Source organism: Talpa occidentalis, unplaced genomic scaffold, assembly GCF_014898055.3.
Source record: "Talpa occidentalis isolate TD23 unplaced genomic scaffold, MPIMG_talOcc4v2.1 talOcc4.6, whole genome shotgun sequence".
In the NCBI taxonomy this organism is placed as follows: Eukaryota; Metazoa; Chordata; class Mammalia; order Eulipotyphla; family Talpidae; genus Talpa; species Talpa occidentalis.
In genome coordinates this window covers 55,817,103-55,840,525 of record NW_023604972.1, presented here as the reverse complement: position 1 = coordinate 55,840,525, position 23,423 = coordinate 55,817,103, and the positions used below count along the sequence as shown (strand labels likewise).

Genomic DNA, 23,423 nt, shown 5'->3' with positions numbered 1-23,423 from the left:
GTATGCATAAATAAATAAATCTTTAAAAAAAAAAAAAGATTGTGCTATTTGAATTATCTGGCACATGCAAAGAAGTAGGATCCTTGAATTTGGAAGTGGGAAGGAGCCTTAGAAATCATGTCAATGGTTAAGCGATTAGCATGAGTTTGCAGAGCTAGTAGTGGTAGAGGTAATATAAAAACAGCCATCCACTAGTTTCTCAACCATTGCTTTATCCATACAACCTGGTTATCCTTTCCAAAAGATGCTTATATATACACGTACACATATAAATTTTCTGGCATACATATTAAAATCCATTATTTCCCCACATTTGAATGTCCTCATCTCTTGTTTTCCATTTCCAAATCACCATACTCCTTCATTTCACACATAACATGTCTCATCCTAAATATTTTTAGAATTTATATGACCATATAAAAATATCTGTATACACACACGTAGTGTTTTAGGTTACTGATTTATAAAAACGAAAACATTCTTTTCTGTACCTTGCTTTTCTCATTTAATTTTACTTTGGGGAAACACCTCTCAAGTGAAAAGCTTAGACTAATCAATTGCTCCTTTCAATCGTTGAATAATGCTCTTCAATATGTATGTCATAATTTATTCTAGATTGAGCACGACTCAAACTATTCATGAAAATAGATTGTTTCCTGTTGTTCACCTCACAAATACTACTTCAATAAACATTCCTGTACCTATATCTATATATGCTGTTATTTTATTTCTATTGATAGAGTTGGGATCAACAGAGCAAGGATTTATATATTTTTCATTCTAAAAACTAAATTGCTTTGTACCTACAATTCACAAAAATACTTCCTTGCATTAGGTCACCCCAGTCCATGATGTTATAACTCTCTTTTAATTTTTTTTTTCCAATTCAATAGGAGTAAAGTAAAATCTCAGTTACTTTATTTATATTTCTTTAACTATAAAATAATTTGATCATATTTCAAAAACTCACTCACTGTTTGCATTAAATATCTTATAAATTAAATTTTGATGTACTTTATCCATTTTGCAAAAAAACTATTTTATCTCCTTGTAAACTTTCAAGCTCTATCAATATTAAAGAAACTTTGTATGTTCTTTAGGGTTGCAAACATTTTTTGGTTCAAATCTATTGCATTTGTTTATGTTCTTTTGCCAAGCAAGAGTTTTCATTTTTATTCCATCATCTCTGATTATGTTTTCTCTTACAGTTCTTGTATTTTCTGCCTCACCAAAAGAAGCCTAAACTCCCTGCCCCTAGACTATATGGTTCCTACATTTCTTTAGCGGGATTTTTTTTTATTTAATAAATTATTTTTTCTACATTTTTAACTTTTGTCCATCTAAATTCATCTAGGGTTTGTTTGGGAACTGGTGAAAGAAAAAGACCTAGTTTTCTTCCTGTTGAATAAAGTTTGACAGTCTCATATTAAATAATCTATGTTTGAACCACTAAACTGCCATGTCTTTTTCTTGTTATTTATTAAATCCTCATTTATTTGTGTGTCTATTTCTAGGTATTGTATTTTACATATCTGTTTAGGCCTATTTCAATATTTATTTATTTGATTACAGTAGCTTTAGGGATTTTTTTTTTTTTTTTGATCTTTGGTAAATCAGACTGCACAAATAACTGGAGTATCACAAATGCTGAGGCAAATACATTAAAAACCTCTTTGCTAGGGCCTCCCCTGGTGGTGCAGTGGTTGAGTGCTGGGCTGCGAAGCTGCCCGCAGCCTCTGCAGCACCAGTTTGATCCCTGGCCACCAGGAAGGGTCCCACATGGCACGACAGACTTCTGCTGTGCCCGCTGCTCCCTTCAGCAGTGTATTGTTCTGTTCCCCACTCTGGCTCCTGTGAATTCTCTCACCCTCCTGAGTTTCTGACTGTACCCAGTGCTTGTATAAATAAATAAATCTTAAAAAAAAAAAAAAACCTATTTGCTAGATGTGGTGGGATGCAAGCAGCAGCTAATATATCTAAATAATACTTGTACTAGTAAGATTTTTTTCTAAAATCTTTCTTCACAAGATATGATTTTATATCAATAGCTATAGGCAAGAAAGTCTTAATATGCTGCTAATATCTTAGACAAGTGACAATGTGGTATATTTTTCAATCCCTCCATGCTGTGTCATATTAATGGTGCTGTTGCCTTGATTTGCAGATTGATCCTTCAAAGGAATCAGCCCTGACTGTGTCTACGCTCTAAGATAAGACTCCATCCCAGAGGGAGCACGACTCAGGGGAGAGTTCAGAGGTTTTCCTCAAGAGAAATTCCATGGGGACTGTACCTGATCCTCTGAGATCAGCTACAACTTTCCTGATTGAAGCTTCTGGAAAAGAAGAGGACCTAGGAGAGGAGAAGTCAGCTTCACCGCAACCTGGACCAGCCCTCCTGTGTAAAAACACCAATGGCTTTTCCCACTCTTTTGCACAAAAAGACCTTAGTCCCAGAGCAGCTGACAAGACCCTGATGCAGGTCTGTGAGCATGAGACCACTCAGCTAGACATGTCCTCTCCTGGCATCTTCAATGAGGTGGAGAAAGCATCTCCCACACTCAACTCTCCCTGCAATACTCAATTAACAGAAAACAGTGGACCCACAGCACCAACCCCGTGCTCTGCAGCAGGAAGGGATCTTACACAAGCAGCATTTACAATGCCAGCCAACCAACACATCCACCAGGCCAGTCCGGGGGACCAGCCCAATGCCAGTCCTTTAGCAGGACCTGAAGCCACGCTGGTAAGTTCACAGAGAACCTCAGATGGAGATCAGTCTGAGAAATCAAGCTGTCCTGCAGGAGGCATCAAGAATAGCAGCAATGACGGAGTGCTCTGTGAGTTTTCTTCTCAAGAAACTGTCCAAGAAATGGTGCAGACTGTTAATATAGCAGCCAAGGAGTCTGATTGTGGTGATGCCTCCTCTCCCATAGGCAAACCTGAAGGGGAAAGGCAGCAAGCCATCTGTGACTCACAGACAAAGCGCTGTGAATCCCCAGCAAAAGAAGATGAATGTTCAGGGAACAAGCAGCTCTCTGCCACTGCCTCAGATACCCAGATCATGACGCCTCAGCCACCCCACCTCCCTAGCAAAAATTGCATGTTTCCTTCAGATCCCGACAAGGTGCTGCTGCCAGCACAGCAGCAGGTGTCAAAGTTCAAAGAAGCAAGTACAATGACCAACCAAGTTGAAAGTGAGCCCCAGGACATGCCCGGCAGGGCTCGGCAAGATGCTGAAGTGCAGGCCGTGGCAAGTGTCGAGAGCAGGAGTGTCTCCACCAGCCCCAGCATCCTTGCTGCTTTCTTAAAGAAAATCCCTGCTGCTGGGCATTTAGAACAACAAGAACAGCTGCATGTCATTTGCCACGGCAGCAGAAGCGGGGTTCACTTGTTGGAGCTGTCAGACAACACGCAGGCCCTCCAGGAGCCAGGTCAGTATCCTGGCATCATGCCAGAGGCCCAGGCCCAAGCAGCTGCAGCTGTTTCCTCAGCTTTTCAAGGGGAAGGTAAATCAGTGAGCCTACCAGCTGAGGTCCTTAAAACTTCATCAGTCAAGATGGCATCCACTAATACTCAGGATGCATGTAAAGAGAATGGGAGGTCAGCAGGAATGGCTCCCGCAAGGGAAGAGCCCACCTCTAGACAGCTCTACAGTGTGAATTCTGTCTCCCTGGAAGCTGGCCCTGTTGACCAGATTTCTATCAGTGCAGACAGTCGAGCTGAAACGAGTAATGACTTAGGGAAATTTGAAACCAAGTCATCTGAGTTTGCAGTGAAAACCAAAAATGGCCTCAAAACAGATCCAGATTGCAAACTCCCTGACTCTTGTGGCCCTGCCAGCAAAGCTGACCAGTCTGAGCGCTTAGAGACCACACTCAAAGAAGAGGCAATGGAGAAGAAACCTGCGTCTCCTCAGCTAGTGAAAGAGCAAGAACCCTGTGGCACTGATAGTCCCCATATCAGTGCAAGTGGGGAGGCCAAACCCCTCCTGCTCAATCCTAACTCTCAGGAAAGCAGGGGCACCGGATCAACTGCACCCTCCCCAGTTAGAAAGAACCAGGAGGGCGCTGTAGAAGAAAACAGACAGACCAAGACAGCCGCCAGCCTGAACCTGCCGTCTGACTCCATGGGTGACTCCAGCCCGGGTTCTGGCAAGAGGACCCCTTCGCGCTCAGTCAAAGCCAGCCCGCGCCGGGCCAGCCGTGTCAGCGAGTTCCTCAAGGAGCAAAAGCTAAACGTGACAGCAGCTGCGGCTCAGGTGGGACTTACTCCAGGAGAGAAGAAAAAGCAAATGGGCTCCGACTCCAAGCTGCATTTGAAACAGTCCAAGCGTGTCAGGGACGTCAAGTGGGACGAGCAGGGCATGACCTGGGAAGTGTACGGTGCATCGCTGGACGCAGAGTCCTTGGGTATCGCCATCCAGAACCATTTACAAAGACAAATCAGGGAACATGAGAAATTAATCAAAGCTCAAAATGGCCAGACCCGAAGATCCATTTCTTCGGATACTTCATCAAATAAAAAGCTCAAAGGAAGGCAGCACAGTGTTTTCCAGTCCATGCTGCAGAACTTTCGGCGCCCCAACTGCTGTGTTCGACCTGCCCCTTCTTCCGTGTTAGATTGAAGGGAGCTCCTGTATATATTTGATTAGTAAGTGCCCGTCTATGTCAAAGTGTAATTAGATTTTTCTGAGACATGAGGAAGAGAAAACAAGTAATAACTCTAGAAACGTCTATTGAGAATTGTGGGGTCCTTCGGGGGCTCCATAAATAAAAATATTTCAATTCAGGAAAACACAGAAAAGAAGTAAACTTTACTAAAAGTTTCTGACCTTAATTAAGAGGGATAATATTCCCTGAGTTTTTTTTTTTTAATATGATATTGCTTATAAAACTAGCATTATCATTTTACATGTTATTTTGTATCACTGCCTCAATTTATCAACTAAGGTATTCCCATTAAAATCTCTGCTTTATATTTATTACAAATAGCAAAAACACTGTTAGCAAAAACACTTATGATTTCTAGTCCTATTGCAATAAGAATGCTGTTACCACAGAAAACTCAAATAGCTGATAAGAACTATAATGTAAAAATGGAAACTAATTGAACTTGTTCCTAGACCAGGTGATATTAAATAAAAGCATTTAAATGCATAAAACACTAAATAGGAATTAATGTTTCTAAACACCTACATATAACCCTTTCTTATAAGCCCCGTTATACCTGTTAATAAATGTAAGAAAGTTAAATTAGAAAACTTAGCTAAGCTTTTGAGTATACTGCCCACAGAAAATATGAATTTATGTATACACAGATATTCTTGCACTGAATGCAAGGTACAGTTCTGTGATTCTGACTAGATTAAATTCATATTCTCTTACCCTAGAGGAAGTACATGCTGCTGAATCCTTAAAAAGTAATCAAATTATTGATATTACTAAATTCTGTGTTGTACATGTGTTCTCCCAAAACAGTCTACTGAGAATATTACATGTCTGGTAAGGAATTATAAATAGCCAATTCCAAACACTCTTATTTCTAAGTTGAAAAAAAGAAAGCCTCATGAGTAACAAAAGCAGTATGTTTAATTTGGACTCCTGTAAATAGGATGCAGTTTGTGTTTTTCTTTTGATTTGGTTCACTAGCTCCTAATAGAAAATATAGCCAGCACCAAATAGAATACAAGCTTCCTTATAGATTTTGTACATAAAGTTATCTAATTGCTTCTATTTATAATCTATAGTAAAAGCATAGCCTCTGCGAATATATTGATTTTAAGAGATACCATCATTTCTTATCCTTTAAACCCAATAAAAGAACAGTTTGAGCTGTGGGTAGACAATGGCCGCTGAGAACATAGATACCTGTTGGAGTTCAGCCCTCATCTGTCTCCACAAGAGGAGTCTGTCCTTGTTACCCACGAGTGTCTTTCAGGGTACTGGGCTGGAATGACCAGTATGAATGTGGGAAGACTCCCCTTCCTGGATTCTTTGTAGGAAGGGGATTCTTTGTAGGAAGAGTGCTGGTCTCTGCCTAGCATTTAGGAAATTGTACTATTAGATGTGGGAGGGTTACTGATTCATTCTCTGAACTCACTTCCCTTGCTGAGCCAGTAAATAGTGGCTTGCCATGTAGTCTCTCTCCAAAAATGCATAAATACCACTTAAGCAGTACATTCACATTTTCTGCTTTGATTTTTTTTTCATTTTAATTCTCTTTTGCAGATTTTGAACATATGTGGGAAAGATCTGAACTTTAATACCATAAGCTACTTGGGGGCACAACCTAAATTAGTAAATAGCCATTGATTTATTTCAAAATTAAGAGAATTATTGGACTATATGTGAAACCCTTATAAATGGGCCATGGTCTACTTTATAGAGCCAGAGTTGCTAACTATAGTCATACACTTGGAGCTTAGAATGAATTTTTTAATAAGGCACATTTTTCAGTTTCTTACCTACTGACCTCTCTTAAGACTATTATAAAATAGAAATGATCAAATTAGCAATAAGTTACTATTAATGATTAGGGATTTGATCTAAAACCTGGCCTTCAGTATCATTTGTAGTGGCAGTGATGTCACTTCTGTGGAAGATACCTTTGCCAAAATGTAATCTCTTTCCTCTCCCTACTCACACATTGGCATACATGTTGTGTATATTACAAAGAACACCCTGTGTACACAGTAGCAGCTGTCAACAGTACCCACTCCAGATGGGTGGGCCCCAGGTAATCCCTTGCCATGAGGTGGCTAGAACAGGTTGTCCCCGCATAAAATAGGAAAAAAGGAAGAATTCAGCATGTGGCAATAATATTTATTTTCATTAGTTTGGAGTAAATCCATGATTTATAAATAGTTATATGAAACAGAGACCTAAGATCATTGTAGGCATTTATCACACATCAAATAAATTAATAAAGGTAATTAAGTTAAATTCAATAAATTAAAACTAAATTCAATATTATAGTTGTGCAATTTGAGAAAACTATTATAAAACTTGATATTGATGTAGCAAACTTCAAATGATTTTCCTTGATGCTGGAACTAATCTTTATTCTTAATCTTAAAGTCTTTTATTTTTCATCTTTTCTTCCAGCACACTCTAGAGGTTGTCACAAAAGCTTTCTCATTTTTTGTTTATTGAAACTTACAGAATGCACAGCTTTTTAAAGCAGTACCACCAATAGATATTGAATGAATAAATAAGTTTGGGAGCCTTTTCAAGGGAGCAGTGTTTTTGTATTTGGATGCCCTAAGTCCTCTCACAACAAAACCTTTATTTGACATGCTTCCATCACTGTGATCTATGATACACACAGACATTCATTCAGTACATTATTTGTTAACTGCTTAGGCTCATTCAAAAATGAAGTTGCACAACATTTTTCCTGGCAGACTCTTCAAACTAATTCAACTGTTCCTTACCTTGCCATCAAGTTATACTTGAGGTGAAAGTTGTTTTTTCCCTTGGTGTCTTTTAGGTTTGTTTCTGGTTCTTTTTAATGCATTTTAGTTGTTGAAATATTTTATCAAGTAAATAAATATGTTTCTGAAACCAGTAGTATAAGAGATGAGTTAGATTCATAATGTTTACTAGATAATGACACATTTAAAATGTTAACATGCTATAAGGTGAATGTTGGAATTTTTAATTTGATTATTGGTTTTGGTTTTATGACCATAAGAAAAATGTCATTGCTTCGGCTGTCATGTTTATCTTCTGTGCTTTTCTCAATATGTCTTTCTGGATTGTTGGCTCCGATACCACAGACCAACTACTCTACACACAGTAAAATCTTTTTTATATAGATTTTTTTTATTTATTTATGCATGCAAGAACTGGGGTACAGGCCAGAGTTGCAGGGGAGGTGAGAGGATTCACCAGAGAGAATGGGGAGCAGAAAAGGCAGATCTACTGAGATACACTGCTGAGGGGAGCAGTGGGCACCACAGGAGAGGTCTACTGCGCCACCAGGGAAGCCCCCCCACATAGTAAAATCTTAATTAACCTTTGTGTCTTAGATCAGTGACAGAAGATGAACATTTTGTTAGGTGAAAGTTACCCAGAAATATATTTGTTGACATCATTTTAAATGTCATTATAAATGAGATTTTTGTAAACTACATCAGTATGCTTCCCTACTTTGATAAGTTCATCTATATTGAATATAACTTGATTTTTGATGATTCTTGATTTGATATTCATTATCTTGAATATTCATTATTTTGAATACCAGTGTTCTATGTTATAGGTTAAATATCAAAATTGAAATAAAGTAGACGCAGAAGAGGAAAATAGTTGCATCCCAGAATGTTGAGGTTTTATTGTTTCTAGCTTATTCCAAAGTTATTTCCCTCATTTCTGTGAGTTCCATTAATTCTGAGAATATCTGTATATACTACATCAAGAATAGAACATGTTGTGACTTTAAAATATGTTTACAGAGGATATATGAGTATATACGAGTATGCTATTAATATAAATTGTTGACCTTTCTGTATCCACTCTGTTACTGTTTTGCAACCAAAATGTGAGAAATTGTCTTCTCTTCCTCCTACATATTGTGAAAGTGTTAACAAATGTGTCTACTTGTAGTACCGTATAATTCACCAAATCTCTTGTGTACTTTTTAAAATCAGTATACAGGAAAACAGTACATTAGGAAAAGGTTTGCATATGTGTACATGTGTTTTTACTAAAAATTGGGCACTTGTAACCTGCGTAGGCCTCTACCTGCCTGATTTCTGTCTATTGATAAAATGCTGCCATGGGGATGACACTGTTTACTCCCTCCTGCTCCGTCCTAAGTAGTGTTTGCGAAATGAGGCCTGTGAATTTCCCTCTGTGATAATAATGCAGATCTTGGATAAATGAGCTGATAATCTTGTCCCCACCCTTGATTTGTCCGCAAAGTGACTCAGAAGGCTTGTCCACATTTGCTTCAGTGTTCGCTACTTTATACTCCAACCTGAGCATTTTGTTTTCTGTTAGAGGTGTTATTTGATGTCATGTGTGACTCTTTTGGTTGCATCTTTCCAACTAGGAGTTGGCTGCTGCCACCTAGCAAATAACAGGTGATAATGCCAAATCTCCTGTCTATCCTGTAACTATATCCTTCATAATGAGATCCTGCAACTGGCTAAGCAATTATGTCATCTGTGCAGACACATGAGATTAAAGATGTCAACATTGTAGACATTTTGGTAAAAGGGGAAAACATATTCCTGTAAATACTGAAACCAGTTTCTATGAACTTTACTGGAAACAAAAACTTTCCTCGGCAACAGAAATCAAATAAGCATAATTTGCAAAGACTAATGACATAAATGAGGATGGAGAAGATGGAAAGATTCTGTCTCAGAAGTAATCAATGGCATCTGCAGAGGTCATGAAAGCTACTTTTAACTGTGAACTCTCACCAGCCAAATGATTCACTTGCCACAATCAAATAACCTCTCTCACGGTAAATCCAGTGCATCTGTAAATATGTGTAGATAGACATAAGAAACAATCCTGAAAAGTTGCTGTTGGCTGTTAGGTATATCAACGTGATGATAATTATGAAGGACACTTAAATAACCATTTGGTGAAATAACTGTAGAGGCCAGAATAGTGCAACAAAATGTTATTTACAAGTTTGGTGTTTTGTTTTGTTTTTTTAAGAACATATATCTCAAACCTAATCATGTGACTAAAGACTGTTGAATATGAAATTAAAGCCAAGCAATAAAGTGCCAAAAAGAGGCAGTTATACCAGCAAGTACATCTATTCTAGGCACGCCATTACATAATTATGGTTTGCTCCCTGAAGACTGACTGTAACCCACAGGATAAAATAAGCAAAGACATAATTCCTGCTTTATTGCTGTAAAAACTTGTAAGGAGCAGCATAAAAAGGTACAACATTAGCAAGCCTTAGTAAAGTATGGTTAACATCTTGGTTTTAATGCTAGCCAATACAGAAAAGGAGTCACCAAAAGTTTTGTTTAAAACTCAAGACTATTCCATCTGGAAACTTTGTTGGAATGGAGGGGTTAACATATGGTGATTATTCTTCCTGTACAGTAGCATGTAGAAAAGCAATTCAATTAACTCTGCCTGGAGGATTACCAGTCTTAGCTATGAAAATGGGTTCCCAAGTGTAAAATAACTAAAACAAGAGTACTTGTACCAAAAGGGCCTCAAATAATGCCTTATAGAAAATAATGTTTCAGATGAGCATTTCTACATACTGACTCCTCATCAAGTATCTTTATGAGTTAGAACTCAAAATTGGCTGTAAAACAGAAGGAATAAAAATCACATATTGCACACTTCAGAAAAAGATACTGATGATCAACCAGCATGGTGATAATTATGATGAGATTCCCTAGTGGTTTAAGAGTGTTAAGAGAATTAAATGGGATAGAAATGCTAACTTTTCTTGATTTTTAACATGTGGAGATGTCGTCCACTTATTTCCAGGGTGAAAATGATAGCTTGCTTTTTGTCATTGCTGCTAGTATTACTCTTTGTTACTTTAAAAATTAAATTGTCAATTCTTTAAGACTGCTAAGCAATTAAACCTTTTTTTCTGATTTGTATCATTGTTTTTTTTTAATATTTTATAAAGGCAATCTATAGAGCAAACTATTGAATGAGTAGAAGGGGATTGCCCATGTTTATTATTATCTCAGTGACTTTAGTGTACATTTCTTAACATTTATTTTAGACCACATCTTTAATTAAATTATGTTTCATTAATGTTCTCCATCATGTCTTAAACTGATGGTAAATCAGGAGATTGCAGTATTATAGTCATACTTCTCAATCCCTAGAGGAGAGGAGAGGCTAATTTTTGTTTTGAAGGTATCTGAGATACCTTCTATTGAGGTTGAAAAAGGTCAATGTGACCCAAAAACTCAAGTGAGAAATACAAGTAGCAAGACTAACCTTTTTAATGTATTTATCTCTGTTCTACTAGTGTGTGAACAATATATTATGCATAATATAGCTGGCCGTGTATGTCACTACATTCTGTAAGTGTGTAGAGTCTGTAAGTGGTTGGGTCTTTATTTTTATGTGTAGAAAAATAATAACATGCTGTTTCCCATTTTAAGGTCAGATTCTGTCATCAGGTAGGCGCATGTATGAAAATGAATAAGCCAACGAGTGTGTATGTATATTCAGTAACAAAATTTGTCCTCTTGTTTTTGAAGGTCAGAAAGGGCTGTTTTTGTTTTTTTTTTAATCATCTCTGAGAGTAGATAACATAAATAATTATCACAAAGGCTGAATATAGTAATAAGTACACTGGCATATTAACTAATATGCCAGACCTAATTAACCACACCATTAGTCACAGGTAAGGTCTGTTCTTTGACCACCGGGATGATTTACATTCCTCACACATCCTCTCTGTGTTAAGTGTGACTAGGTTGTACATACTATGGGTGTGATTGTGTACATACCTTGTATGAATTATTTAAATCCTCAAAACAAAAAGGCAGGAAGGAGAAACAGTTGTTCAAAAGCCTCAGAAGGGCTAATTAATGTGTATTTCCATTTTCTACACATAAAAATGTATACATATCATAAGTGTAAATAGCTAGCCCATATATATATTTATGCACATAGATGCACAAATATATATATATATGCACACAAATGCATTTTATTCATGCAGGTATATTCATATATATCAAATTAAAGCTAGTTCAAAACTATCTTTCATTGACTTTTCTGTTTTAAATATATTAATATTGGATCTGATGCTCCCCTATTGAGTGTTACTCCCTCCCTAGTAGCAGATGTAGTAGTGCTTAGGAAAGCCGAGCTCCATTGTGCCATGGAAATTTTTGGAAGCACAGACTGGTACCCAAGCAGGTTTAATGCTGTTCTTTAAGCACCTATTTTTTTTTAACCTGGAAGTGGTAAACACTGGGGACTGCAATTTATGTTTTATAAACTCCATTTGTGCATGTATTAATGTATTTATTTGCACAGACTGGTAAAACCCTGCAGTTATTTAGAGAGATATCCCTAGATTTCAAAAGGGTATAATCACAAAGTGGAAAATGAATGCAAACATTCTTCTTTTGAGAGCAACAAAACAATGTTTACCAACACCAAAGAGAAGTCAAGCAGAACATTTATTAAAAAATTTACAGACTAAAAAAAAAATATTATAGACTATATTGGTAGAGTAATTGGACATGAGCACTTGGGGGTTCATTATGATAAACTCAAATAAGAAATTACTATTATTGATAGCAGGTAATGCTGCCTGATCTCTAAAATATGATTAGATTTATTAATCAGCGAATGTCAGTGCAGCACAAATTTTGTTAACGTTTCACAATTCCAATTAGTGAATTGCCATTTGAGTTTTTCTTCTTATTCTAAAAGTAAATACTATAGTAGAGAGTAAAACAGATCTGGTTCTTAAATTTAGTCTGATTTGACCCTTATTCCACAACAGCAAAAATTATGTTGACTGGTTAAAAGGTTGAAGATTTGAATAGAAATACCAGATTTGCCCATTAATAGAGAATTCTGTTTGGTAAAATGCAAATATAACTACTCCCCAGTAGAAAGAGTACCATTTAATACATATTCATGTTTTAGAGAATGAATGTACATCTTAATAGCTTAGATAAAAATAAAAGTTTGGCCAACCATAAGTACACTACAACTACAACGATAGTTGGCAGGGTTTTTTGACTACTAAAAACATATTTGTTTATATGAGCAGAATACCTGAAATCTTGTGTGTTTATCAGTATTTACTGTTACTTGAAAGATAAACTTATGTAATTATTTTGGGAAATGTTTATTAAGTATCACCCTGAAAAAAATTATGGCTGTCAATGTGAGAATCATTATGTGTGTAAATATTCAGCTGAGAGAGACCAAAAGTGTAGTGTAATGTTAAATCATTGAAGAAGTAATAATATTCAAGATGAAATTCAACTTATGAATGTAGTAGCAATATTAGTACTTAAAGTTATGTCTTTTATGATACCTATATTCAAAGGTCATAAAATGGTTTATTTAAGAATGTTTCTAATCCCCAGTAGGAATTTACCTACTAATAAATATTTCTATAAAAAAGAAGGAATGTTATGATTTATCTAAGGATAGATCAAGATTTTAGAATTATATATTCTAGCACCTTCATTTAGATTTGATTATGAATGGATGTTTAAGATACTGAAATTCAACTGATGACTTAGTTTTACCCTAAAAAATTTCAAGTATGATTTTTTGCATTTCACTTTCCATAATAAATGCAATATAAAGTAAAAACTTACTGTCTTTTGTTGTTATTGTTATTGCCTTTTTCACTAATATCAAAATTGTTCTTCTAGCTAGCTGATTAGACTCAGTTGATTTTCCATATGACATACTTTTGCTAAGCTTTTGCGGCGGAGCTGAAAAATATTGACAATGAAAGCATGTTTTCCTCTAATTGAGATAGAATTGCCTTGTGGCAGCATGAACCACCTTTTTCAAGCTTATACCATTTCATGTGCAGTATTAGTTGCCTCTTGCCCAGGATCATCCAGGTGTATGCTGTGCAGTTCCAGTCTTTCTACATCTTGCAATCTGGGATTCTAAAAGGAGATAAAAGCCCATCCATGTCATACAATTAATAAAATTAACACTAAAGTCTATCCCTTTTGCTTTGAATTGTACTCAATTCATCAAGAAACTATATAGTGAAAAGGTGAAAGAATTATGAACCCCAAATCTTAAAAATGAATTACTGGGTTTTCCATGAACTTTTAACAGTGATTATTTAAAATGATTGTTGTGTTTACACATTTAGACAGTTCATTCTTGGAAAAATTAAACCTCATACATTTCCAAAGATATAAATACTATTCATGGAGAAATTAAATAGAGCAAATTTTTCGGGGGACTGAGATAGTTTGTCTTCTGCCTGGTAGGGATTTATGTCCCACTTGCAGTCATTTGTCATATTAGGTGCCATTTCCAACCAACTTTTCTCATTCATCTACATCTTTAATGTTGAGCAATGAACACAGAAGCAACCTTCTCGCATAATCTGCGAACTCAGAATACCTCTTGTTTCTTGCAAACTATATAGACCACTCTCAGTCTACTGTACATTCTTAATGAACTCATGAATACCAACAATGTTTACTTTTCTCCACCACCACCTAAAGACTATCACTGAGCTAGTTTGTGGAGTTTTAAAATCTTGAGACCCTTACAACTAATGTTTGCTTTGTAGAAAAGATTTATTTATTTATGCAAGCACTGGGGTACAGTCAGAGGCGTGGGAGGGTGAGAGAATTCACCAGAGACAGAACGGGGAACAGAACAGGTAGACGGACTGAAGACACTGCTGAAGGGAGCAGTGGGCAAAGCAGGCGAGGTCTGCTGCGCCATGTGGGTATCTCTCAGGACGGCCGGGAATCGAACCTGTGCTGCAGAGGCTGCGGACAGCTTCACAGCGCGGCGCTCAACCCGCTGTGCCAATGGGGAGGCCCACAACTAATATTCTTATTGTTCTGCAGTTGTCTCTTCTAAATATATCATAGAAGACTAACATAGTTGAAATTCAAATTGTCGAGATGGAAGCTGAAAGTGCTCAAATTGGTTCTTGGTGGGAGTACTGACACCTAAGGGATGATATATCTATATCTTTTTATATTCCCACTAACACATCTCAATCAAACTGCAAAGGAACCTTGAATTACCATTCATAAATAGAATGATACTCTCAAAGATATAGGTGTTTAGAGGCAAGATAAGACTTCTTAAAGGACTGGAAAGTATTTGCTTAATATCTATGTGTTTTTTTTTCTTTTGCCCAAAGACAATATAATACAAAGAATAATAACTATAAACCAAATATCCTTCCTGGTATTTCTACATTGGGTGATGTTGTGTATAAAAGCACACTGTTTTTCAGTCCATTTTATTTTCCAGTAGCAGATACTTGAGACATATAAATTGGAGAATCAAAGAGATATGGTTGTAAATACCCAGGCTTAGAACCAAAGAAGTCTGGTTTTAAATATCAACTATAAAGCTAAATACCTTGGTCAAGTTGTTCAATCATTTTGAGGCTCAGTGCATTCATCTGTAAGTCAAGACTATTAATACAGACTCTGCAAAATTGTGTGGATTAAGTGACATGAGAAAACAAAGTTTGCTCCACCCCCTATTTCTTTGAGTTTATTTTTTTGCTTGAACTCTACTGCTCTATTGTAAAGAGACTGGCATCTGGCCTTTTTCTTTCCTACTTAAAAAAAAAAACTTTTTATAAATTGAGATTAATACTGAATGTTGTTAAATATGACTATGAGAAATAAAATGTGACTTTTAAAATATTTTCCTTTTTGTTTAAAGCATAAGGATAATATATTCAAGCATTTAGTTGTCAGATCTTTTAGAATTAGAAAAAGATTTTAATTGTTTAGTGTCACATCAAATATAATTTTTAAAATAGAAAGTCAAATTTTAATAAAAATATTACAAATTCAAAAAAGGAGGGGAAAAATGGAAGGCATTGGTAACTTTAACCACACTAAGATTTAAAACAGACATGATAAAAAAGCTCCACATGCAAATTAAGAAGAGTACTCATATAACTGACAAAATACTAGAATCTAGAAAATAAGAATAAGACTTACAAAGCAGTTACAAAAAATGCACAATACAGAGAGATTTGTCAAATTGTATAAGCAAGCATCATAAATGTAGGAGAATATGTTCAATGTCACTAATAAATCTCTATCCCCCACAGTTGATTTCTGCTGGAGGAGACCTTCCAGATTCACAAGGGGCTGAGTTAGGAGCTGTATGTTGATAAAAAGTACCCCACCTGCATTAAGAGACCTGCAACTTGGAGATCCCTGCAGAAGGGTTGATGTGAGTATGTGCTTATAGGAGAGACAGAGACAGGGAAACAGAGACAGGAAGACAGATGACATGCACCTTTATGTGCATACCCATGAGCAGTGAATGGGCACATATAAGGGAGGAGGAAAGGATGCAGTGAGAGGCTTCTCTAAAGAAGCCACAGAAAGCTGCGTGAGCAGTTTAACTGGAAACAACTACAGCTCTCAGGAAGGACTGAAATTTCCAGATTCCCTCTGTCCTCTATCTGTGGTCTTCAACCATGTTTTTGACAGAAATATAATCACTGAGGGATGGAAAGAAAAAAGAATCTAAACCACACCCCCCTCAGCCATATGGGTCTGTAAAGCTGGCAAAAAGAAACTTCAGTTATAAACAGAATAACTGTTATATGAGATTGGGCATTTAAATTAATTAAGACCATATTTGCAATTTTGAATGACCTGTAACTGCTGAATCAAGGGATATCCCCAAAACTGAAAGACAATGTCGCTAATGATAATTTTGCCACCCCAAAAAAAAGTTTTGAGTGGACAGAAAATATTGAAAGATCATGTGACTGAGCCATGCTACTTGCTTGGCCTCTGAAGGCATCTGCATTTGCTACTCCCTCCAATCCCGAGGCCCCCATGTCACCACTGGTTTTGAAGTTGAGACCCTCCATTAGCTTGAATTGAGAGTTCCAGTGATTTCACTGAGATTTCTTCAGACCTCTACTGGTAGGTGGAGATTCTTGACATGTAATATACACAAATACCCATTTATTCAATCATTTCTGCTACAAAGGGAGTTTGTAAATATATTTTAGTTCCCAAATCAGTTGACTTTAAAATAGACATTATTGGTGTCTATTTTAGGCAGACCTAGAAGCTAGAATTTTCTCCACCTGGCCCCAGAAGAAGTCAGAGATGCAGGCTCTTGATGGCCTGAAGAGAACGGGCATCTCTGTCATCAGTTGCAAATGAAGGCGACAAGTCCAGGTACTACAGACACCTCTAGAAGAGGAGTGCAATCTCCAGCTATAGCTACAAGAAAAACAGCTACTCAGTCCTACAAACATAAGGAAATCAATTCTTCCAATGAGGCTGGAAGAGTATTCCTGCCCTCAGATGAGAACCGCAGCCTTGACCAACACCTTGATTTCACCCAGGGCAGAAAATCCTGGCCCACTATGCCCAGACTTGTGATCACAGAAACAGCAAGATACAAAGTTTTACTGATTTAAGTTTCTGGTAACTTGTTACATGGCAATAGAAAACAGCATTCATGGGGCCTCCCTGGTAGCTCAAGGGGTTAAGCACTGCACTGTGAAGCTATTGCAACCACTGCAGTACGAGTTCGATTCCTGGCCGGCCAGGGAGCTACACACATGGCTCAGCAGACCTCTCCCAACTCGCCCACTGCTCCCCTCAGCAGTGTATTTCAGTCAGTCCACCTGTTCTATTCCCTACTTTGTCTCTGGTGAATTCTCTCACCCCTCCCCGCCGTGCCTCTGGCCTATACCCCAGTTCTTGTATGCATAAATAAATAAAAAATGAATATATAAAAAAAGAAAACAGCATTCACTTAGGAACTTGAAAATGCCAAAGTTCAGTTTTATAGTCAAGAATGTGTATCTGAATTATTCAAACCAGAAACTAGAACATGGGTATCCTGACATTTTAATTTCACTGAAACAGCTGATGGTAGTTTTAATGGTAAGTACTTAAGTCACTTTAATACTAAAGCAAACATAAATTTATATAGCAGTGCTGGACAGCTTTTTTTTTTTCTCTTCTCTATCTAGTGTAGGAATAGAAAAGAAATTCCCCCTTCCCATAAAGGTTCGCCTCAAGCTGATCCAGAAATCAAAACATCAGCCAGGTTAGTAAGAGAAAAGAACAAATACGTTTGGAGAATTCACATGAATGTAAACTTTGAAGCTAATGGGGCAAATAAGAGTACGTATCCTGAGGTAAGGAATGGGGTAGGAGTCAGGAGCTTCAAGAGAGGAGAGGGTGACTCATAGGGTGAAGATCTTATGTTCCTTTATTAGATATTTGCCCTGATATATAGAAAGGTTTCACCAGTAAAAAGGTTATTTCTAATAAAAATGCTAGTTCTGAGTAATGCCCCCCATTTTTATTGTTAGATAGTTAAAGGAGTAGTAAAGTTATTTGTGAGTCTGCAGGATTTCAATTGACCTCAACTTGAAATAATCCACATGCCAAAACATCACATTGTGGGAATGCCTGTTCTGGACATCTTGGGGAGACCTTTCCTTCACCATTCATCACCCCACTTACCCCACTCTGGGCACTGGAGGCTGACTTCACAGACAGGGTTTGCCTTGCAGGTTCCCTTAATCCTGTTATGCATTGTTAAGCCCATCAGAAGTGCTAGATGCCGAAGGGTGGCAGGGAAAGAAAAAGGCTGTGGCATATATTTCTGGATTGCCTCTATCAAGGTACCTTGTGTTGTCTGTGTCATGCTCAACAAAACCATTGCTCCTGCCAAACAGACCTCTCTGTCTCCAGCTGACTGGGTTCTGGTTACCCCTCCTTTCTGTGATTCCCCGGGCCTAAGTGTCATATGCTCGGCTATGAGCCCATGGTGCTGCTCTACCACTTTGTGATTGCCCCTCAGCCTAACTACACCTCAATAAATAACCTTTATAAAATTTTCCTCATTACTCAATTTGGAAATGCCAACTTCTTCCCACCAGGATATGACTGATAGAGCAATGAAAGGACAAATTCATCCTTTTTAAATGAGAAAATATGAGACTTCAGATAAAATTCTTTCTTTTGGTTGACTTCTTCCAGTTCTGTACCTTCACCTCCCAGCATATTATTTTCAGTTACTTTTAGGAAAAATACTCCATAAAATTTGAAAAGCATTTGTTGGTATAAATAAGGTAGACCATAAGTTTATAAGATTTTCTTAACTAAATTGTAAATGGTTATTTTCATTAGTGATAGAATCAAGATTTAAACCCACTCAAATCTGGTGTCATCATCTTGACTAACTAGATCACTATGTCTACCTTACTCTACATGAAATGCTGATAACCAAAAAAGAAAAAAAAAAGGATATTCAGGTTGTCAGATACTACTTCAGTGAAACCTAATGGTTTTCTCATTATGACCTGTCTCTTTCATTGGTCTTTACAAGTTTTATTAACTCAGATTGCATTCATTTGATGTATTTGATGTACCTTGTTATTAATAAAGGATATAATATAGAAATGTAGAATTAGTGTATATAGAAGAAATGAGGTTCACACTAATATAGTTCCTATAAATAGTATGTAAAATGGGAGGGGAGAAAAAGCTGGATTCAGCTCTCAAAATATCCATTTATATTCTTTGCAAAGTTCATATTTACAATAATAATTAATTTATGCAAAGACTGCAAAAAAGGAGAAAACTTACTAAAACTAATAAAATTACTTGCCTTTTTCTGGAGAAAAGAGAAAGAAAGTACTGGTATACAAAGGTATTACTTTATGTGCAATCTGAAGTACAATTGCACAAATGATTAAAAGTTTTTTCGTATCTTTTGTAGCAAATGAGATTACTTTCTACTCTTACCAGTGCTTTAATAATTGATTATTCAATTAAATTTTATGAGCTTTATAAATGTAATTTATAAATTATATGAACAAGCCTTGAGCATATTTTAAAATAATTAATAAAATCATTGGAAGTTATAAATATTTAATTATAGCCTTCCTTATAAAATAACCAAAGCCGGCTGTAACTCCTTTTTCCCCTTGAAGGTGGAATGTTCATCTAAAGACACAAATGTTAGCAATATTGGTTAAATGTATGCACTGAGACATAAAGTAATTATAAATTTATAAGTGATGTAATACTTCAGATTGAGAAGGATTTTGATTTATCTTCCAAGGAGTTACATTATGACACACAGGAGTCAGGAACATGTGGATAAAAAGGGGAAGGAAACCATAGGCATGATATATTAATACTTCCTCTCTGTGAAAAAAAATATCAGAAATCCTTATGAAATAAGCATAAACACAGATGACTTGGCAGATAAACTCTCAGTTTTTAAAAAGCAGAAATAGATTTCTCCTGAGAACTCTCTAGGACATAATGACCAGCCCTGACTATAATTTGGAGAACTTTCTACATCAGGTCAAATATCATCCAGGATGTTAATTTAACAACCCAAAATTAGATTTAAGCAAAATAATACCAAAAGATCATTCTTACACATTCAATAGACATAAATTAAGCACCTGCATCAACTACATTTGTAACAAGCAGATGTTAGAAGCATGAATGACCCACAAGTCTTATCATTCAAAGGTTCTTGGATATGTAAACCACTACACACATAAACTTCAAAAGAGCCATAAAATAGCAATTGTCAGATACTACAGGTGCCCAGAAGATGAAGTGCAGGCCCATCAAGAAGAAAAGAGTGGAAATAGGAAAACACAGTGCATTGAATGTCAGTGTGTCTGTTTGCACCTCTGCATATTTACAGTTTGTTGCATTATAATACACAAATTGTCACTAGACATATAATATGACCACACTTTAATATTTTAACTTTAATTTTCATTTAATGTACTTTTTTAGGCACACGTTAATTGGTAAGATGTTATCTTTTGAAGTGGCTAGTATCACAAATAAAACCTTGTGTGATTGAATAAGGAAAGAAAATTTGTTTAAAATATGAATATGTAAAAACTGGAGAAGGTGATATAGGATGAGATAGGATATGACATGATATGAACGGGTGAATCTCCATTATCCAAAATCCCTAAATCAAACTGGGACGTGAATCTTCTGGATTAATACCTCAGTGAAAACAGAAATATAAATTACATAATTTTGATTAAAATACAAATAGTTTCCATTAGTCAAGGCAGTTGAGGAAGGCACACCTGACCCAAATAATTTTTTAAGAGTTTACCTTTTCTCTATAAAACATTTGTGGCCCTTGTTCCCTTTATTTTTACCTATTGTGTTTGTGATCTCTGGAACACAAGCATGCTGGATATCGATTCAGGATTAAAAACATGACCTACCAGTTTTCAAGGTTCATTAATAGAGAAACAAAAAAAAAATCATGATATTCTTGAATGGAGAAGTCAGGTGAACCAGCACTAATTTGGTGTGAACTAGGAATGTCTACTTCTCATTGCATTCAGTGTGGGATCTCTAGTATGATTCATTCCAAGGTGTTCAGCATGTGTCCTGGAAATGGGGGGAGGGAAGCCATTACCTCATACAGCCATCAGGAATTTGGCATGTGAGGATTTGTGACAGAAACCATTTAATGATAATGCTTGTGTAATAGGAGATGCCAATGTGTTTTCATGGTCTTGTTCAGAGGACTGGGCTCCTCGCTCTCTGTGTCTTGCCTGTTATTGATAAAACTCAAATGAGATGCCAGGAAGCAACAAGGATGAATCAGAAATGATGCCATTAATCAAAACGCTCTAACATGTATTTTCAAGTCACTGAGAAATAACATCGGTCTTTTCTAATCTTGTCCTACACAAAGTTTGCACAACTCTACATCAGGAAGCATACCCTGTGTATTGCACTTGTATTCATCATAGAACAAGTCCTGGTGCTGTGGCCTGGGTTGTCTTTCTCAAACTTTACATCCACTCTTGGGATACTGGTGCATCTTCAAAACTAAAACTCTCTGAGTTTAATTTCAGAGGGCCATAAAGTACAAACTGCTTCACTGTTTGACTACACGATCTGTAAATTTCAGTAAGTTTCTTCTTTTATAATATGGATTAACAGAAGTACTAAATCCTCTGAGCCCAAATGCTGCATATCATTTAAACTCGTACCTTATTGTTGGAGCTTATAGCTGTCGACACCTTTCCTCCCTTACTGTCCCCTACATCTGGGCATACAGCTCTTAGGTTCCTTTAAAAGAGAGAGCAAGGCAGAAATTGCATCCTTTTTTATGACTAAGCATTACAAATCATATAGCCCTATTAATCAAGGCAGTCATGGGCCTCCTTGGTGGCACAAGGGGTTAAGCACAGCACTGTGAAGCTATCTGCAGCCTCTGCAGCACAAGTTTGATATCCGGCTGGCCAGGGAGATACCCACATGGCGCAGCAGACCTCTCCTGTCTGCCCACTACTCCCCTCAGCAGTGTATTTCAGCAGATTTGCCTATTCTGTTCCCCATTCTGTCTCTGATGAATTCTTCTCAGCCCCCATACCTCTGGCCTGTATCCCAGTTCTTGTATGCATAAATAAATAAATCTTTAAAAAAAATCAAGGGAGTCATAAGCCCTACCCAGGTTCAAAGGGAGACAACATAAACTCCCCTGAGAAGAGTGTCAAGATAGTGTTTACCTATCTTGTAAATAAAAGCATATGAGAATGAATATTAATATATTGTTGTGGTCATTTTTGGAACATATCATTTCTAACTTGTCACCCTCCCTGCAAAGTAATGATGGTCCACTTCTTAGAAATAAAATGGCATTTCTTTCCTGATTTAAAGATAGAAAAAATAAATTTACTCATTCTCTTAAAAGAATGGACAAAATGTTCTCTCTAATAGAAACATGAAAATTATGAACTTTTCTCTGCTAAATAAATCCATCAATGGGAAACTCTAACCAAAGATAGTGTCAGGAATTGTAGGAAGATAAACTATGGTTTCTAATGGGTTATATTACAATTTAGAACCAAAGTGTTACTTTATTCCACTGTAATATCAGTAAATAGTGACATTATATCCATCATGAAAATATGGGCAGAATTGAATAATATTTAAATGTACTAAATTAGTAATATAATAGGTAAGACTATAAAGTTAGCTACTTGGTAGTTTATTGGAAGGTGAGTCTTGAATTTACTTCACTGTGGGAACAGAAAGCCATTTGGATAATTTGGCTAAGAACACATTGAACACCTTAGGGGAGATACCCTGTACTGTGAAAAGGCACACAGGGATGTAAAATAATGATACGTCATTCATTTTTAAAAAGTACATATTGACTCCCAGTTTCAAAAAATAGAAAAATAGCAATTAATTGAAATCATTTGTGTCATATCATGATCAAAAACAAAGTTGTTGGTAAGAATAGAATAATGTTGTTCCTTATTTTTAAACATGAAGTTAATAAACAATTACAGACTATGGACTTGAATAAATTAATGTAGGGAAGGAAAAATAGTTTTCCACCTATATTTCTGAAGTATTGGCTTAAGTCACCTTAATAAAAGATAGATTAATGAGAGAAAAACAAACAGAAGGTTATTAACATGTGTATCTTATGTATAAATGGTAGAAACACAGGGAAAAATGAGTAACTCTCTGAGGTGGCATACAACTCAAGTATTCTTTTTTTTTTTTTTAAGATTTATTTATTTATTTATACAAGCACTGGGTACAGTCAGAAGTGTGGGAGGGTGAGAGAATTCACCAGAGCCAGAGCAGGGAACAGAACAGGCAGACTGATAAAATACACTGCTGAAGGGAGCAGCGGGTGTGGTAGGAAAGGTCTGCATGCCATGTGGGACTCTCGCCTGCGCAGCTGGGGATTGAA

At 36.6% G+C, this 23,423-nt stretch overlaps 1 protein-coding gene across 1 annotated transcript in view; it reads left to right on the top strand.

Moving 5' to 3' along the window:
• Positions 1-13,238, top strand: part of GPRIN3 (GPRIN family member 3) — a 74,757-nt gene extending 61,519 nt beyond the window's left edge. The window contains exon 2 of the mRNA XM_037529949.2: positions 2,165-13,238. Coding sequence (XP_037385846.1) covers positions 2,279-4,624 — 2,346 coding nt within the window. The 5' untranslated portion in view covers positions 2,165-2,278 and the 3' untranslated portion in view covers positions 4,625-13,238. The remainder of the gene's footprint in view (positions 1-2,164) is intronic.
• The last annotated feature ends 10,185 nt before the right edge of the window (positions 13,239-23,423 follow it).